This window comes from Arvicanthis niloticus, unplaced genomic scaffold (assembly GCF_011762505.2).
Source record: "Arvicanthis niloticus isolate mArvNil1 unplaced genomic scaffold, mArvNil1.pat.X pat_scaffold_1069_arrow_ctg1, whole genome shotgun sequence".
Classification (NCBI taxonomy): domain Eukaryota; kingdom Metazoa; phylum Chordata; class Mammalia; order Rodentia; family Muridae; genus Arvicanthis; species Arvicanthis niloticus.
Genome location: NW_023045079.1, coordinates 1 through 20,145, shown reverse-complemented (window position 1 = coordinate 20,145; position 20,145 = coordinate 1). Strand labels below are relative to the sequence as shown.

At 39.7% G+C, this 20,145-nt stretch overlaps 2 protein-coding genes across 2 annotated transcripts; one reads left to right on the top strand and one right to left on the bottom strand.

The window, feature by feature from the left end:
• The first annotated feature begins 717 nt into the window (after window positions 1-717).
• LOC117701435 (olfactory receptor 51E1) lies at window positions 718-11,681 on the top strand. Its single transcript, XM_034493131.2, has 2 exons — window positions 718-1,070; window positions 8,703-11,681. Exon 2 carries the CDS (start codon window positions 8,749-8,751, stop codon window positions 9,700-9,702), a length of 954 nt encoding a protein of 317 aa, XP_034349022.1. The 5' UTR covers window positions 718-1,070; window positions 8,703-8,748; the 3' UTR covers window positions 9,703-11,681.
• Window positions 11,682-12,245: 564 nt separating this feature from the next.
• On the bottom strand, window positions 12,246-13,869 carry LOC117701436 (olfactory receptor 51I2-like). Its single transcript, XM_034493132.2, has one exon. The coding sequence runs from the start codon at window positions 13,803-13,805 to the stop codon at window positions 12,849-12,851; it is 957 nt and encodes a 318-aa protein (XP_034349023.1). The 5' UTR covers window positions 13,806-13,869; the 3' UTR covers window positions 12,246-12,848.
• Between the last annotated feature and the right edge of the window lie 6,276 nt (window positions 13,870-20,145).

Sequence of the window (20,145 nt, the reverse complement as noted above, 5' to 3'; positions counted from 1 at the left end):
ATTCTGTAGGTATCAGAATCTTTTGTATTTAGTAGCTTTGAGGTGAGTTATAATGGCCAGGCTTAACATTGTCTATTTTTGGTAGCTTGGGTCAATGTACACTGTGTTTTGACATAAAACTTCTAATTGTAACACTCACCAATGAAACAAGATGAAAAACCAACTAAAGTCACATTTGTTTAAATATCAATGTAATTTTAACTTGTTTTACAAGTAAGCGACTTAGTTTGACCTGGAAATTATTATTGAACTTTGTAAACGTTCTCTCAGTAATTTTACTTTTAAGAGAAAGCAGACAGCATTGATTTTATGTGGCTGGTTGGTAGTATAAAGAAGATTAAACCAACCACATTACATTTTCTTTCCTTGGTCTGACTTTCAGTACTCCATGGAGTAGAAGGCAGAGACATTATCCATGGGAATCCATGTTTTATATTAGCTAGCCTTCAGATCCAGAAGCTCAGAGAGAATGAGGTCCTTAGGGCTTTAGAGAATGGGACCACTGGGTTTCAGGCTCAACAATCAGCATCTACAAAAGAAAAGGTCAGGATGGGGACAGGCTGTCAATCACAAAGTCTCTGCAGATTTACTTTGTCTTTCCTCTGGCTGTTTGGCAGTTTTGTGAAGAAACTGTGAAAGACCCTCACATATACCACAGACACAAAAATGAGTTTCTTCTGGCCTTTTCTTACTCTAACTTTACATTTGGGATTGGTCTAAATATTCCAGCTGGCAAAGGTCCATTTTCAAAGGACTCTAGAGACCATCTACTCAATGTCCCTCGTTCCCCACATCCCAGGCTCATCCTTTTAAGATGTAGAAGCTTAGAAGGGAACCAGAATCCTAGTAGTCTAGTGGGGGTATATCTGCAGATGGACCCTCAGAAACAGCCTGTACTCCCAACAATAAGGAGCAGAAAGAGGGAGCTGGGAAGACCAAGAATAAAGAGCCCTGAGCAGACAGCAGAAGGAGGTGGAGACTGAAGGGGCTGGGCACTTTGCAGCCTGCCAGACCTCCCTCAGGAAGAGTGCTGAGGGAAAAGGCATACAGGCTCTTTCAGGACAGCTGAGGTGAGTACAGGAGGAGGCATGCTTTGGGTTGGGGTTACTTTTAGCTGAGGACCTTCTGTGACACCTCTTCATAGGAAGAAGAACCAGATGCGCTGGGTGGGGTTGGTAGTGTAGAGCCTCTCACACAAGTGGCAGGCAAGCTGAGTAATGTGGTAAAAGGGGTGAGGATGTTAATTGTTGCCTAAAAGTAGTTTTTAGGTATCTTTTCCCCACAAGTTAATGGTTTACTGGAGACCTTAATGGAGAGACTGGCAGAGGATAGGAGCAGATGTGAATGAAGACAGAACAGACTGGCTTGGAGTTGGACTGGGTCAATCAGGACTTGACTGGGTTTCAGTGTATGGACAGAGACAGCCTGGTTCCCCCCCCCCCCCCATGGTTGATGCACAGTCTTGGATGGGAGATCTGACTATAGCTGTGGTTTTCTTTTTTTTGGGGGGGGGGGGGTCTCTGGGCAGAGTCAAGGCTCAATCAACACTGCATCAAGAATAAGATTGGTCCTTTTGCCAAGGCTCCAGTTATAATTTTGACTCAGATTTTGACTCAACCCTAAATTGAGGTCTTGCTCGTTTAAAATGTGGCTTAAGGTCTCGACTGCCAACTCTCTTACCTTGTATCCTTTGCCTTTAGATGCACTAAAGCCTGTGTAGCTTTCTAAATGAGAATTGTCTTCTCTCACTTTAGGTCTTTGCCTTTGCCAGAATTCACTGTACACACACACAGACACACACACAGTCACACACACAGACACACACACACAGACACACACACACATACACGCACACACACACACACACACTTAACCATGTCTGTTGTTTATGTTTCTCAGAGTTATGGCAAAGCCCTCAAGCACCCATGACCTGACCCTTAGCCTGGTCTGAATTGCTCTCAGCCTCCCTTGCTCTCAGTTTTGGCACTTTGAGCTTTCTCTTCATGAACTCAGAGAGTCTTGCCTTAAGATCATTTCCACCTGTGTTCTCCCAAGCCTCAAATGCTCTTTTCCTGGGTCTGTGAATGACTGGCCTGATCTCATCACAGACTGCCAGGCTTGCACATTGTCTCCTTAACTGTCTTCTCCTCTGACTGCTGTCGGGACCAGATATGGACATCTGTCCTAGTGCTCTGACTTATCTTTAGAGCACTTACCTTAGCTTGCGACTTTCTTGACTATGTCTTTATATTTTGACATCACCAGCCCAATGTGTGGGCATCAGGAAAGCTGTGTTATTGTCTGTTTACCCATTGTTTGATATCCCAACTGTCTTAACTGAGTGTTGCTGCCTCCTTACTTCACTGAATCCTGACTAACTGCAGCTGGTCCTGCAATCCTGAACTTGAAAACATCGCTTTAGGGGACCCTCTGAGCCTGAAGACATTGGGGAGCTACTGGCTACTGTTACCTTTGCTTCCAGGAGGCTGCGGCTCCCAGCCTTGCCCTGGCACTCATCACAATATGCTGTGATGACTGCATGCTTGTCTCAGTCTTTCTGCACACTGGGAGGCTGTGAGCTGTGTCTTGTTTACTCTGAACCTTAGGGTCTCTAGTGCTTACTGCTGAGCGAGGCAGGCAGGAGCCAGCCAGGCAATAACTGTCGGATGAAAAATGAGTGCACTGAACAAAGTCTCCCATCAGGCATTTATGGTGCTATCACTTGCAGGCAGCAGTCACAGCCAGGCGAGCTTCACAGGCTACCAATGTCTGCTTCCGGCTTTGCCAATTTGTAGATAAGTAACTACACAGGAAGTAGGGGGTGGGCAGAGCCCTGACCTCTAGGTACTCTTTCTGGTATAAATTTAAGGGATCATACTGACCTGCGGGAACTTAATTCTATCTTTCAAGTATTATTGTGACCATTAAGGACAAGAATGACCAACATCCTTCAAGGTTCACTTGCTTCACCTAATCTAAGCAGGTTTTAGGGCACACTGGATGTTGGTAATTTGGGTAAACATGGTTCTGAGGATAATACTCATATGAAGTGTTAAGGAAAGGTCGGCTTCCTCAAGAATCAAGTGTCAGGTTCCTCCAGGCTGCAGGCTCAGTTTTGCCCACAAGGCCTACCTCCCTCTCTGGGCTTGGAAATAGGAGCCATAAGCTCCTAGCTATGTCTGGTTGCACACTAAGAAAATTCTCTTCCACATACTCCAGCAAAGGCTGGAGGTAGCATCAGTGGCTCTCACATGGGTGCTCTGGGTATGAGACACTGTTTTTATCCGAGGTAAGAACAAAGACCACAAATCTCCATCCTCATTCTGTCTTGCCCCCTCCCACTTTTTACATTCCCCCAAGTAGGGAGAGTTGCTTAAGTGTCCTGACCCCTCAAGAAGCTCCTGGACTCGGGTCCTTCCTTTTAGATTCCTTAGATGTAACATGGAAATCATTCCTACAAAACATCCATTATGGAGGAGACTGTGAGAGGGACAGGCTAGGTTTGGCATATTGGAAGCATATATATCGGTCACTCAGTTTTAATCTTTCCATTACTACCTGATGGTATTACTACCTGCCTGACAAGTTGCTGAAAGGCTCTGACCAGGACGTAGATGGTATAGAACAGAGCCTTTCTCTTCTTCTCTACTGTGGGGTATGACCATGCCATAGCCAGAGGAATTGAGGCTGGAAGAGAAGTGTGACCACACCCTCATCTAGGAGAGTCCTGTCTATCACTCTCTTATTCTCGTTTCTAAGATTATACCTGGGCGAGTGTCCGATTTATCTCACCATCATCTTGCCTTACCTCCTGCCAGATTTTGTCAGTTAAGGCAGTTAAGATGAGAGGATAGGAGGTGGCACAGGCTGTTTCTACTGCAATCGTGGAGTGTTAAGCCCCAGGAATATCATTTAGGCTCTTAGAGTCCCAGTTCTCTCTCCTATCGTGAGGAAAGGATCCAGAGAACTCCATCTATCCTGCAGGGTGGTTCTCAGCTGAGGATGTCCTGAGAACTTACATGAGGCTGCAACAAGGTGTCTGGCATTTTGTAGGCATTCAGTAAGCTCTGCTAATGTCACAAAACAACAAGTCAGGGCTCAGAGATTGCTTCATTGTTCTTGAGTCAGAAGAGAGGGCATGTAGGCCTGGCTTTCCTCTCTGCTAACTTTTCTATGGGTCCAGAAGAATGGTAGCAGTTCTGGTGAAGAATGTGGGCTTCCAAGCAAGTTGAAACTAGGCTGATGAGAAGGGCTGAGCCAGTATTGGAGGGAGTGCTTTAAAGTGCAGAAGGAAGACCGAGACTCCAAAGTCTGTAGGCTCTGATTCCTGAGAAAAGACCAAGATGCCAGAACAGTTCCCAGAGAAACATCCTCAGGACTCACTAAACTAACTTGACATTTTAGGGAAAAGTTAAGAACAGAGTTGCTCCTTTGGGACTGTGATAGTGTGCGGGCTTTCTAAAAATAAAGGAAAATAAAATAAAGAGAAAAATATTTCTTAATTTATTTTTCCTTTATTTTTTGTTTCATTTTCAAAACAATGAGTTAGTTCCAACATGCTTGGAAGCCCCCACGCCTTTCTTGAGCAAGCTCAAATGGTTCTAATTGTGAACTGGTGCTCAGTCCACAAGACCTCCTGGGAGTTGCTGCTTCTTTCTGCTGGCTTTTGGATTGCTGGAGGAGACTGGCATTTGTCAAGGATGTACAGTCTGAAAGGCAACACGTGGGCTCTCTGGGTCCTTTCCTTTCCCTCAATTCCCATCTGCACAGATTCTGAGGTCCAGATCTCGTCTGTGCTGCCGTGGTACCTCCATCCCAGGCCAGCTGCCTCTTTCCTGCTTTGCTCTCTGGAGCCTGTATACACATGCCCATTCTTGCCACTGTGAGCAATTGAGTATAGCTATACATATGTGTGTGGGAATGTGCATAGAATGGGACATAAAGATGTTGAGTGAAGATTAAGGTCAACTGGAAAAAAGAAAATTTCATTTCATATGTTTCCACTCATTTTCATTAGAGTGTGCTCTTTGATTGTTTTATAATGTCTTTGACATAACTGATTCTACATAAACTCACAATAGCATTTTGAAGTTTATTGTCTGAGATAATAATAACAACAATAATAATTTAATAATTTACTACCACAAGAGTTGAGGCCAACACTCATGTTTCTACCCCACAGGATTCTACTGACAGCATTATTTGGCTCTCAGAGGCCATAAAATTTCATATGTTGACCCATGACTTTTCTCCAATTTGATTCCTAATGCAGCTTATTTTAATCTTGAGAATATGCCATCTCTCCCATGTTTGTTATGCAAACTGCTGGGTAGCATAGATAGCTGGCTTTCTACAGTACTGGAGTCTCTTCCGGTTAAGGTCTCCAGGTGGGGAAATCCCAGGTGATGGCCACCTGCAGGCACAGACTATGTGTTTCATATCCTCTTTGCACTTATTACGGCCAAGACATTGCAGCTGCTTTGTGCTTCAGGGTTTATTTTTGTATGTATGTATGTATGTATGTATGTATGTATGTATGTATTTACTTTTAATTTTCTCACATGCCCTTTGGGTCTCTGGATATTTTGCTTGTTCCTAAAGATTCTTGTTCTTCCCTTTAAGACTACCCTGCACTGAGGATGTGCATGCTTTTTCTTGCTTCTTCAGTCTCTGAGGTTCAGATATCTGGCAGCCCTACCTTTCTGTATTGTCTGCATCAGGTGCTTACTGAGGGAGTCTTCTATTAGTAAAACTCATTTCATTATGAATGAGAATAATTTGGTGATAATTAATAAATGGACGAGTGTTCTTGGTATTAAGGAATTTATGATTTAGGGAAAATATAAGTGGTTCTTATCATTAGACGAGTAATTGCATGAAATAAGAACCAAAGTTATTTGGGAATGCAGAACAGGAAACGGTTAATTATACCATAGGGAAAAGGGCTTAGGAAAAGTAACATAAGAGGGAGAAAATAACTGAGAGAGCGTGAAGAATACACATGGGATCAAATCCAGGCTTTCCTTCATGCTAGGCAAGGACTATGCCAACTGAACCACACCTTCAACCCTTACCTGGGTATTTTACTGCAGGCAATGGCCTGATTTCATCTAGTCAGTATAGGTGTTGTGCACATAAGGAAGCTTACACTGGACCATGATGGTCAGCATCATGGTACCTAGCTTATGTGCCTGGTGATCAGCATCAAGGAAGAAAGGAACAACATTATAATGTTTGTACTCAGTGTATGTGAGGTATTGTTTAAACACTTTTTGCTCATCATCTCCTTTCTTCCTCACATTGGGCAGGAAAGGTATTAATAACATTTTAGATATGAGGAGACTGAAGCTTAGAAATAGTAAATAATGTCCTGGTTAACATTGTTCACAACTGGGATCTGAATACAGGACTGATTCTTAAAGCTCAGTGTTTCCATAATGATTCTGTGAGATTTTAGTCTTTGGAGAAGAAGAATTTACATGCTTGGCAGACAACCATGTAGTCTCTTTCAGAATTATACATATGGGCCCCTAAAAGAGAAACCAGACATCAATAAATGTATTTGGGAGTCAAGAGTTTATAGATAGAAAAATGGATTTATTATTAAAGAAATTAATATAGTTTGGGAAGAAACTGACACTCAACTGACATTGAAACCTAACGTGATCACTAATCTAATGATCTAATTCTAGCCTTAATCCTAACTTTAACATTACCCAATACATAGAAGCTATTTCAATATTAATTTAATAGCATCTATTCTATTGTGATCAAACCTATTTCAATAAAAACATGATGGTAATTTTTTATTTGTTTTATTTTTTATGACGGTAATTTTATCCTGAATGGCAAGTCTGAATTTTCATTCCCCCAGCTATCCAATCAAGAATTTACACTTCATAGCCTCTTTGCACCTTATCACAGCCAAGACAAGGCAGCTGCTTTGTGAGCACCTGATGCAGGTAACAGGCAAGGGCTGGGTAGGATATCCAAATCTCAGAGTTTCCACAGGTACTGGATATTAGAGAGAGACGAGGAGCATCAGACAGGAGAAGGAGCAATTTTAACAGGCAGGGAGCTGTGTCACTACAATACAACTCAGAAGAGTGTGAGTTATTGGTTTTGCCTCTTTGCCTGAAGTTGTAGATTAACTACAATTCTCTGCCTCAACTTTTTTCCTTCTATTAGAAGGAACCAAGGTCTATTATCCTCTTTTTAAAAATATGTGTTCTTCCATTGGTCTCTTTGTCTTCTTGAGGCCACCTCTGGATGAGAGCTCAGTGGTAGAACAAATCTTATTGCCTTTCCCGAGTCAGTGGAGCCCAGAAATTAGCTTTGCTTTATACCCAGCTTCTTTTAAGTGACCTATGAGAGCTCCCATCCCAGTCCTCATATGTTTGTATGTATATTTATGAATTTATACACCTGTATATAGACATGCATCAAACCAGTCCTCAGTATTTGTAGATCCTATATCTGTACATTTAACCAACCATGGATTGAAATTAATTGAAAAAATACTGTGTTTTGGGAGCATTATTAAATAAAATAAGGATTCCTTGAACCATAATACTCTGATAGTAGATCTGCTAACTAATGTACATAATACTCTAATAGTAGCTGCTAATGAAGCTACTGGGTGACTATCAGGGGTCTATCAGTAGACTAAGTAAAAGGATAATTTTTATCCCCAGTAGGGCAGAGTCAGATGCTACATTTTATCAACCTAACCAGAATGATATACAATTTAAAGCATGTGAACTGTTTATTTTTTCAGGTTTACATTTAATATTTTCAGACTTCAGTTGATTGAAATAACTGGAAATGAAAGTATGAAGGCACTGAATGAGTGCTCCCATGAGAAACACAAGAAAGCAGTGCACCTTGGGGCAGCTGAAGGAGGCTGAGCAAGGCTCCAGTCTTAGTTGGAGACCAACATCATAATTCTTAATCAGTGCTGGTGTGCTGGCTGTAAGGCTACATTGTTTAAGATCCACCGAAGCTGTTACTATTTTTTTTTTTGATATAAATTATGTAGGGCAAGTGTAAACTCTTGATTAGATAGTGGAAATTAAGACTTAGAGTTCAGGATAAAATTAAAGTCATGTTTTTATTGAAATAGGATTGATCACAATAAAACAGATGCTATTAAATTAATATTGAAACGGCTTCTATTACTGTGGGACATTAAAGTTAGGATTAAGGTTAAATTAGAGCATTAGATTGGTGATTGAGTTAGATTTCAATGCCAGTTTATGTTATTACTACCACTGATGGATTTGTATGATAATTACCTTATAATTGACCAATGAAATGGTCAATTATAAAGTTTTTCATTTAATATTTCTCCCTCCATAGTTTCATTTTCCAGAGTTTGACAACAATTTAGATGGTTAATATAATCACTATTAAAAGTAGGAAATATGTGTATAAGATACCACAGAAGATGTAATTTTTTTAGTTTGAGAAACTAAATGATTAATAACATCAGAATATCATCTTACTATTTTACTTAATATATAGATAAGATCAACATTTTCATCTGGTAAATGGTTTATGGTTAGATGAAATTTAGGGTAGATTCAGAGTCTGGATAGGCAATGAAATGATAGAGTTTTGTTAGAGAACTGGACACTAGGATCAAGGGTGGTATGGCATTGAGATTCTAGAGGACCTGACAATGACTTGCCTTTGTATTTCAGCTTCAATCTTCCTGGTACTTACTGGTTACATCCTGCTTCCTTCAGTATGGTGGGCCTCAATAACAGTGAATCCAGTGCCACGTATTTCATCTTAATAGGCCTCCCAGGATTGGAAGAGGTTCAGTTTTGGTTGGCTTTCCCATTGTGTTCCCTCTACCTTATTGCTGTGCTAGGTAACTTGACAATCATCTACATTGTGAGGACAGAGCACAGCCTACATGAGCCCATGTATATCTTTCTTTGCATGCTTTCTGGCCTAGACATCCTTATTTCCACCTCATCCATGCCAAAAATGATGGCCATTTTCTGGTTCAATTCCACTACCATCCAGTTTGATGCTTGTCTGGTACAGATGTTTGCCATCCATTCCTTATCTGGCATGGAGTCCACAGTGCTGCTGGCCATGGCCTTTGATCGTTATGTGGCCATTTGCCATCCTCTACGGCATGCCACTGTGCTTACATTGCCTCGTGTTGCCAAGATTGGCATGGCTGCTGTGGTCCGGGGTGCAGCACTCATGGCACCCTTGCCTGTCTTCATCAAAAGGTTGCCTTTCTGTCGTTCCAACATCCTTTCTCATTCCTACTGCCTACACCAAGACGTCATGAAGCTGGCCTGTGCTGACATTCGTGTCAATGTCATCTATGGACTCATTGTCATCATCTCTGCCATTGGTTTGGACTCACTTCTCATCTCCTTCTCATATTTGCTCATCCTCAAGACTGTGTTGGGCTTGACACGTGAAGCCCAGGCAAAAGCGTTTGGCACTTGTGTCTCTCATGTGTGTGCTGTTTTCATCTTCTATGTGCCTTTCATTGGATTGTCAATGGTGCACCGTTTCAGCAAGAGGCGTGACTCTCTCCTACCTGTCATTATGGCCAACATCTATCTGCTGGTTCCTCCTGTGCTCAACCCCATCGTCTACGGAGTGAAGACAAAGGAGATTCGGCAGCGCATCCTTCGTCTTTTTCTCATGACCACACACACTTCAGATCACTAGGAATCCACGATGAAAACCTCCTCCATTCAAAGTTCTGTAATTCATAGTTTAGTATGATATCTTGGAAGACAGTATTAAGAAAATAAATCTTTCTTAATCAAAACAGAGCTCAGATTTTTCAAAGATGAAACTGGTTGTGGAAATTCTATAAGGAATAGAACACCTGTAATCTCAATTTTCTAATATCACATTTCTTTTTGTGTTTTCTCTAGATGATTATTAAGATCAAGACTTGTGTTTTGAAAGTTATTACCCCCAATTTTATCACCACTTCCAAATTTCATTTCACTGATGATGGTTCACAGCATTTGGAGATGGAGCAACACATCAAAAATGTTCATCGAAGGCACAACAAAAGAAAAATAAACACAAGACTATAATAAAATTATATAATCCCACTTAAAACCCCATTTCCTCATCAGAATCCACAATGACTTTGGATTTCTAAGAAGTTAGGACTGAATTCCTTATTCAAAACAATCTCCAAAGAAACATTGTTTTTCTTCTGGGTCCCAGGCCAAAGCAAATACACTTGCCTACATTGTGAGATGACACACATTGTTATGACGGTTGTCACAGCCATGAAGATGCTTTTACTCATTTAAGTTTATCAACTTTTTATTTGTGCCTCAATTGCACTAATGGGGAAATTGATATTACATGGGAATCAGTAAATTATATAGGACCACCGTAGCTTAAAAATAGAAGAAAAAATGAGAGTTTTCATGTCTAATCCTATGGTATGTAGAAAAACTGTTAGACAGACTGACAGAATGCTGAGTTGGGAGTTTCCGGAGTTTTACACTGTCTTTGGAGGAGGCATTCGGTTCTTTATTTCTACTTACTTATGCTGTTTTGAGTGATTTTCTATCAGAAGAACAAATGACTTTAATCATTCCAATAAACATTGCTCATTTCCTAGCCTAATCATTACAGTGTCTGCACAATGGAAACTGGAGTGTTCCCAAATAGGTTTATTTGAGAAACAATGCAGTTAGCTGCATATTCCATGGGTATCTGAAGGATGGTTTAGGAGATGCAGCTGAGAATATCCAGGAGCTTGTTGTATAAAGAGAGGGCTAGTCACCACGGAATAGAGAGTCAAGAGGAAGAGAGGAAGCTGAATAGGCTAAATGAGACTGACCAGGAAGTAAGGCTAGGAAAAAGATGGGTCCATACAAAGTGAGGAGCACATATATAAGCAAGCACCGCAGATACCCAGGGCCTTAGGCTGTGCTGCAATGAGGGAAATAAGGACTGCATTCCTGCCAGATGTACTTACCATGGATATAGCTAAAAGTCCTACCTAGGAATCCTATTATCTAGCCACAGCATGTACAGGATGGATGGGGCACTGTAGGAGCAGGGTAGGAGCAGATTGATCAGGAATTAGGATTATCACCCATTGAAAAGTCATATTCAAATCCAGGGTGTGACTGGTATGAGAGGCAGGCAGCAAAGAGGGGGCAGGGTTGAATTTCTTGGACATGGCTAGCACAGAGACCCACTTGCACATCCAACTTCTTAGACTATGTTCCAGAATATAAGAACTGTGTGTATGATAAAATTGACTAAACCAGGGTGAGGGGTGGTCAAAGGAAATAGTATGAAATGTACTCAAAGCAAAACTTGGTCACTTTGAACTGAGGGGAGGAGGGTGGATAGTCATTCATTGCCCAGGAGTGCTCTGGCATTGCAGTTGAGAGAAAGACATGATCTTATTATTTACAAAGTGAGATGTGATCACTGTAAACAAAATTCGCAGATATTCTGAACATATAAAAGAAATTGAAGCATAATAAAAATCTTCAATCTGTTAATCAAAAGAATTTAAAAAACACTGGTGTTTATTCTTCCAGGGTTTTAGTGTGAACTAGCATGTATGCCATTGCTTGGACATGAGTTTGTGTGTGTATGTGTGTTTGTAGTTGGAGGGCATTTGTGTGTGTGTGTGTGTATGTGAGTGTGTGTGTGAGTGTGTGTGTGTGAATGTGTGTGTATTGGTGTTTGGAGGGCATTTGTATATGTGTGTGTGTCTATGATTGTAGGACTTGTGTGTTTGTGTGTGTGTTTATTTTGATAATTTCTTTTTTGAGAGAGAGACTCTCATGATGCTGGCCTCAAACTCACCATGTAGCTAAGGATGATCTTAAACTGATGACTCTCTTGTATGGTATGCACCTCTCAAGTGTTGAGATCACAGGTGTACACCTCCACTCAATCTCACTCTCTATGCTTTATATTTGCAGTCTGTTTTGAGTCCTTCGTATATGATTATTGAGGAATAGATTAACTACACTGGCCAATTCATTTTTTTGTTTGTTTGTTATAGGGACAGAGTTACTACTTCAGATTTCAGTAGAGATTACAGGTCAATTCAATCTGGCACATGTGCTCATCAAACTTCCAATCTGCAGTTAATACTAGTAGCTATTGCAGAATAAAATATCTAACAAATTATGTTTTAAAAATAAATAATCTTTATTTACTAGGTATAAATAAACTTAAAATCTTATGTGAAATAATGTACAAACTGGCTTTATTATCTCCATTTTTATTTCAAACACTGCAATAGTTCTATCATATATAGTTTACAGTGTCATCTATATTACATATATGTACACACATATGTATATGTATACATAAAATCACATGTATACATGTATAGATCAGTGGTAGAACATGGAGTAAAATAATATTTTTCCCATGAATGTATTTACATAAAAAGTGCAACCTTTTTTCATAAGGTGTCTATTTTTCTTTATCTCCCTCAATTTCTGAAAACTAGATAATTTGATTTTTAGATGAAATAAATTATCCTCTTTTCAACCATTTCAGGTATGTTCTGTCAACTCTTGATTTATATTTTCTAGTAATCTCTTTCACAAAGATTTATTATGAATCTTCTTGGTCTACCATCTCATATGCCTTTTTCCTGGTACTAAGTGTAAAATTATGGAAACAAAAGAAAACATTTCATGTACTTATTATCAGTGTTTAGTCCATACAATTGCATCTTTACACAGTAAACAATAAAGGTTTGTAACAGGAATAAGGAAGATGGTCATTTTACAAGTTGAATTTTTTAGTGTTTGTTATAACATATTTTCTATTTTATACAATTTGTGATGTAAACTTTATTAGCCTTAGCCTTTCCTACTTATCACTCTGAACATGGCTCCCCTGATGGGTTTGGACTTGACACTATAAATGATGGGGTTGAGCACAGGAGGTACCACAAGGTACACATATGCAACCAAGGCATGAACAATGTGAGGCAGGTGTTTTCCAAAACGGTGGATCATGGACACACCTATGACTGGAATGTAGAAGACCAGGACAGCCAAAATATGGGAAACACATGTGTTGAGGGTCCGGACACGCTCCCTGGGAGAGGCTAGCCCCATCACTGTGTAAAGAATCAAGGAATAGGACATGACAATGAGCAAGGAGTCAAAACCTACTGTGGATAGAACCACATAAAGCCCATATAGGATGTTGACGGTAATGTCAGCACAGGCCAGCTTCATGACATCAGCATGGAAACAGAATGAATGAGACAAGAGGATCTTTCCAGGGCAATAGTTCAGTCGCTTCAACAAGAAAGGCAATGGTAAGAGGGACAAAGTAGCTCGGGTTGTAATGGCCACCCCAATTCTGATGATGACATTGTTAGTGAGAACAGATGCATAGCGCAGTGGGTTGGAGATAGCCACAAAGCGGTCAAATGACATGGCCAAGAGCACTGAAGACTCTACCACGGAGAAGAAATGAAGAAAGAACATCTGGATTAGACAGGCATTGAAGTCAATGATACGATAGTCAAACCAAAGCACAGCCAGGGTGGAGGGCATCGTGGACAAACTGAGACCCACATCACTTAGGGCTAGCATGGATAGGAAGTAGTACATGGGCTGGTGTAGGCTATGGGTCCTCCTCACAGCCAGGAGGATGAGGCAGTTTCCGGTGAGTGCCACAGTGTACATGGAAGAGAATGGGATGGAGATCCAGCCATGGACAACCTCTAGTCCTGGGATGCCAGTCATTAGGAAAGATTGTGGCTGGAAGAAGGTGATGTTGGTGAAAGCCTGTGAAGAGATCATTCTTGGAGAGAGCCAAGCATTCCCAGGAGATGTGATGTCCTCATTCTCAACAGATACTGAACATATCTAGGATGAGAAGAAAGAGTGACATAGTGTTGAATCAAAAATCTTTCCAATCAAGTTTCATTAATTCACTGTTGCCTTTTCTGTATAAAGGAATACTATTGATAACAAAATCAGTGCATACTCTATATGTTATATTCTACTTAGCATGATAATATCTTGCTTACACTTTTCTCATATCTTCATGAAAATATTCAAAACCTTTGAAGATTTGGATTCTTTCAAACAGGTATGGGCAGTTAGAGTTATGGGTTTTATTATGCTTATTGAAAAGCTTTTTATCATTAATGTGGACATTCAGTCTGAGCTGGTGGACTGAGAGTTTATATGCTATAAAGCAGTATCCAGATTAGGGGCTCTACTGGTCTCATCAGATCTACTTTTTGTCCAAATTGAGGATCTGTTATATCCCTGTGCCTAGAAGGAAATGAGAATTCCCATTTGGTAAGTTATAAGGAAAATTAAACAAGGCAGAAGGAATAAATGAAGTTTATTTTTATAGCATTCAAGAAACAGTATGAGGAATCTGACTGCTTGGGAAATTATTCTTCTTTTCCCACAGTTTTTCACTTTTAAAACTGAGTTATTCTAAAGCTCTTCTGTTTATCTTGCCCTTGGATTTTTATGACACATTTTGACATATGCAAAAAATCTATGATTCATACTTAACATTTTGGGCCAAATTTATTTAGACAAAGAATCAAGAGACTTTGGCCACATTTCCCGACATTGTACAGTAAGAAGTCCAGGGGTAGAGAGCTTTAAATGGCCTAGCTCTGATGGGTGGCCCATGTATTGTTATCTTGGAGTTTAAATCCTTGTAAGTCTGATTCCAAAATCAATACTGTCTCCTGTGGCCTTTCCTATACTTGATCATTAGTCTATAATAGAAAATACTACAAACATTGCACCTGTGGTTACTATATTATTAACATGTTGCGATTCTCAAGGCTTTCGTTAGTTGTGACTAATAATGTATAATCCCCACCGCTATTGTCAAGTGTAGACTTTAGGGGGCAGCTCTTCCTATGTCATGGATGGCAATTGATGTTCAGGCATGTGACTTCTTCAGGTTGCTCCTCTTTTAAAAGTCTCAGTAGTTCATTGTGCAGTGGAGAGTTGGGAATGTGCTTCATCACAGTGCAACCCAGACTATATCACAAGCACTTACTGAATGCCTACAAAATGCCAGACACTGTGTTGCAGCCTCATGCAGTAAGTGATGAAGCACATTCCCAACTCTCCATTCATTGAAGTGTAGATTTTGTCCTGTTCAGTCCTCTTCAGCCAAGCATAATATATTTTGCTTTCTAAAAAAAGCCTGTTATTTATTTGGGGGATTTTGTGTTCTGTCTGTATTCTTCCCTTGATTTTCACATGTCTGAGAGCCTCATTCCTTTAGATAGTAAACATCATTTTTCTCAAAGAGCCATTTGGATGACTCACCTCAATCATGCCCTGACCTATATCCCCTCCATTATTCTCACAGGACACATCCTTATTCTCCCGTAAGCCGCTAAACTGATTTTTACATTTCATGATTACTTCTTTCCTTGATGATTTTCTATTTTACTAGATTATAAATTCCCTGGATGTGTCAACCAAAAGGTTTTGTCTGTTAACTGTTAACTCTTACCTAGTGCAGTTCCTGGTATACAGTAAAGCCACTATCAACATTTATTTGAGTGACTAAATAATGAAATGTTGATCAAGTCTTGCACACATAAAAGAAAAGAAAGTAAAAGGTAAACTGTGCTCCTCCAGGTACTAGAATTAATGGTGGATTTTGAAGAAGGGATTGGAACCCTATGTCAGGAAATCATGTGTTGAATTCATGTGGTGGACATAATGTGTTAGATTTGCAGTCGATTATGCAGAGAAGAAACCTCCAATAAAGGTCTAGCTAAATCTCATAAAGATGGATGATTACTATGCCAGCTAAGCCTCTTAAGGATTTTATCTGTGTCCTATTTTAAGAAGCCTGATGCAGTTACCAAAAGATGTATGTGTCATAGTGTACCTTCAGACAATCTCCCCAGAGTTAGGTCTGTTGGATATTTTATCATTGATTCATTTTCTTAGCCTATTGTGCCTTCCATCTGTGCTTTTCTTCCCATCATTCATTCCAAAGGAAATAGCTCATACTCTTATTTTTCTTACAGCTATTTAGGGAAATGGCTGGTCTTGTTCTTGCCCTTGCCTCATCTTCCATCCCCCTTTCCCTCTAATGTTCCTTATAGACTTCTCAACTGGTCTCAACCACTAATCCTCCTTTAAATTGGTACTCTCCTTGTAAACCAGCTTTTATTATCATTTTTTCTATTTGTCCATCAGTTCTTTAGCTGGAACATGGTATCAACATTGGAGTAGATGCCTCTGGAATTGGAATATGGGAGATAACTTCAGCTCTGTATATCTTCCACTTGTCTAAGTAATAGCAACACACAGCTTTAAGTATGTGAAAGTAATTTTTAATACTTTTTAAGTGGAGACAATTAGGGAAAAGGTTTTGGGCACCAGCCATTCTGCTGTATTATTATATACTGGGTTTATAGAGGGCATTTTAGGAATTTAGTCAGCACTGAGCAAAAAATGAAGTTAGCAGTGCTACCACTATTTACAGAATCAAATGTCTATTTAGGTGAAAGAAATACTCATTCCTGGTGCTGTTTGGTATTAAATGCCTTCCTCAGTTTTTTTTTTTTTTTTTTTTTTTTTTTTTTTTTTTTTTTTTTTTTTGCTACTACTTTCCATGCTGTATTTGATCTCAGCCTCATTTCCTCCTCCGTTTCCCCATTCATCTTCTTTGTAAACACAGAGGCATAAGGCAGATTGTCTGCCACTTGAACTCTGGCATTTGGTGATTGTAAATATACTGTTCCTAAAAATCAACCAACCAACCAACTATCAATAAATCATTAATCAATCTTTATTTTCTATCTCTTTACATTGTTTTTATTTTATATCTTTGAATTTAAGATTTTTTTATCTTGTTATTTTTTTCTGCACTAACTCTCAAGCATTTTTTTCTAATACTCATTCATGCCTGTAAAAGTGCCATACACCCACTTACACAGCAGTTTCTGGTCTCAATAAGTTTGACAATTACCAAACCTGGAAGTCTGATTCTCTTTAGAGCTCCATTCCAGTGTGTGGTAACATTAATTTCTTGTGCTAATTTGCTAATTATAGTACAGTTTTTGGCCAAATGGTGTTCTAGATATTTCTATGTATAAATGTTTTTATATAAACAACTTTTGAATTATTAGACATTGAAGAAAGATTATCACTCTCTGATCTGTGTGTGGCCTCATTTAAACAGAGGAGAGGGTAAACTGAGGTTTTCCTAGGACATAGGGATTCTGTTCCAGCTGGCCTTGAGATGCAGAGCACACACCAGCTCTTTGCTGAGTCTCCAGCCTTTCCTGAACAATTCACACACATGTCCTTACTACTGCAAGGGCCAATTTGTTGTCCCTTCTCCCAGTTCTGCTTTTAACATACATATTAGAAATTCAGTCATTTTGAAGAACAAATGAGCAATTCTCTTGATGAGTCTCGGGGACATGTTGGTATGATCTCGAGCACGAATATTTAAATTAAAAAATAATATTTAAGTTTAGACAGGTCCTAAGTGGTTCCTTTAAGCATCATTTTTTTGGATCAATTATATAGACTTTTGTTTTAGAATTTAGTTGCAATTTCTGGGCTTTTTAAAAACCCAGTACCTGGTACTCTTTGTTTTTTTTAGTCTCTACCTTTTGGTATTTCTTTTCCTTGAGTCTTTGGTGGGAAAGGGAGGGAAAGGATTCTCTCAGCACTCTAAAAATAGAAGAAAGCTCAATTTTGAGCCCTGGTTACTCACCTTGGCTGTGGTATTCGTCAAGTCTGCTGTGCCACATTCTTCTCACAGAACTTCTTCAGTTAAGATATCATTTTATTCTGATTTAGGAAACTGTGGCCATACTCGAGGGAAAATGGCATTTGAGTCACAGGGAAACTTCTCTGTGTTCTGCTCCACCCCTGGGATGAGAATCATTGTTAACAGTTAAGTTGGTTGGCAGTTTCTCAGAGATATTACAGAAATGGCCAATCAGAACATAACATACCTCTTGCCGAACTATCTCTGAGGCATGCTTTCCACAAGTTCTAATGCACCAGTGGCCCAGCTACCCTGGTTCCTTTAGGTTTACAAAGTGCCTTTTCTATTTCCTGAAAGGAAAGACTTAGCCAACACTGAGGTCAGGCTCTTTTATTTTATTTCTAAAAATTATGGTTCTCTCATACAATATACCCCAACTGCAGTTTCCTTTCTTGTCACCGCCACCTTCCCTATCCCTCATATCCCTTCCTACTCTGTGTCCCTTTAGAAAAGAGCAGGTTTCCCAGGGGTATCACCTGAACAAAATATAGTAAGACTAGGCATAAAACCTCATATCAAGGCTGGACAAAGCAATTGAGTAGGAGAAAAAGGATCCTAAAGGCAAAGCAAAGACTCAGAGATACCCCAACTCCTACTGTTAGGAGTCCCATAAAACCACCAAGCTACACAACCGTAACATGTATGTAGAGGGCCTTGGTCAGACTAATACAGGCTCTGGGATTGTCTCTTCAGTCTCTGTGAGCCTGTATGAGCCCCATTCAGTCGATTCTGTGGGCATGTTGTCCTGGTTCTTCAACCCTTCTGGCTCCTAAAATTCTTCCTGCTCTTCTTTTTTTGGGGGGGAGGGGAGGTGGTTTCTCGAGCTATGAGTGGACTTGAAACTAATGGGCCAATAATTCTGTAGGATCTGATGAAAGTGGAGTAGATATGTTTTAGAAAGAAAACTTGGATCAAGGCAGGTTCAAAACTGATGAAACATGAAACTTAAAGATGAACATTGTGATCACTCACCAAAGTGCTGGAAATCAGGAAAATGTGATGTTCTGAATGCCCCAATATAGTACATTTTGATAAATTCACAAAATTAACACCTGCCACCTGAGTATACTTTCAATCCTTCTTTTCCTGTATCCACTTTCTCAAAAGTAAAGACAGTTTATTGGATCCTGCACCTCCTACCACCAAGCAATCACTGTAGCACTTGTCAATCTCCTTGTTTCAGATATAACACATAATACACTTAAAATTTTCTTAATTCATTCACCATGTAATGTAGCAGGATATCAGCTCTGAGAGGGTCCTGGAGCAGAGATTTGACTCTGAGTCAGTGTGCACTAGAAGCACTTTTGCATGTGTATTATATAACAGGCAAAGCTATGATGCCAACTGTAAAGAAATGTGTGAAGTCTCTATCAAGCTCCAACATGATACCTACTAGGTACAGGTACAAAGACACAAATCAGGAAAATCAACCTCACTGACTTGGAAGTGGTTAAAAAAAAAAGATCACCACTAGACTATAAAACAGATGATACTAAGTTCTTCATGAATGGACCAAGATATTTTTAGAATCCAATTTTATTTCCAGAACGGAGCCTGACCCAGGGGCAGACCATAGTTCATGTTTTAAAACTGGTATACACACTTGAGACAGACTGAAAAAGTTGTATGTTATATGAGCACCACTTTCTAGGTCTACCTTGACCACTTGACTCTTCTCCAGACATATCTAAGTACTTGTTTTACTGTGTAGGCAGAAGTCTTTCCCCTAAGTCTCCTCCCACTTTCATTTCTCTACTTATCCACATCAGCTCAAATTTCATCATCCACCAAATATGCACTCCCCCTTTTTCTCAGGAGCACAGTCAGAACAGAGAAAACCCTAAAAGTTCACAAATGTACGACTTCCTTCCTTCCCAACCTTAGCCAGTATCAGTGACACATTGTTTGTCATTTGACTTCTTTGCTTATTCACCCCCACTCCAATGGACTGAGATTCTTGAAGACAAAAATCAGTTTTTGTTTCTACTCCTAAGATTTAAGAAACTTAAAAATACTCATAAATAAAATATGTGCTTTAAGCCTAACATTTTAACATATGGGTCAGGTCCTCATATGGGTTGACATCAGCAGATGTTGGGGATGTGGCAATAGCAGTTAAGTTTCTGAATGTTCAGTGAACTAAATGGTATCCAAAGTGAAACAAATAACGGATTGGAAGGGTTTCTGAAAACAACAGTCCATGCTGCAACCAGGTGACTTCATTGCTGTCTTGGATCTTAGGATGTATGCTTGTCATTGTACATGCTACCTCACCACAAATTCCAGTGAATACAGCCTGCAATAATTTGCTTAAGTTTTGAGTCTATTGTGTTTTTTTGTTTGTTTTTCTGT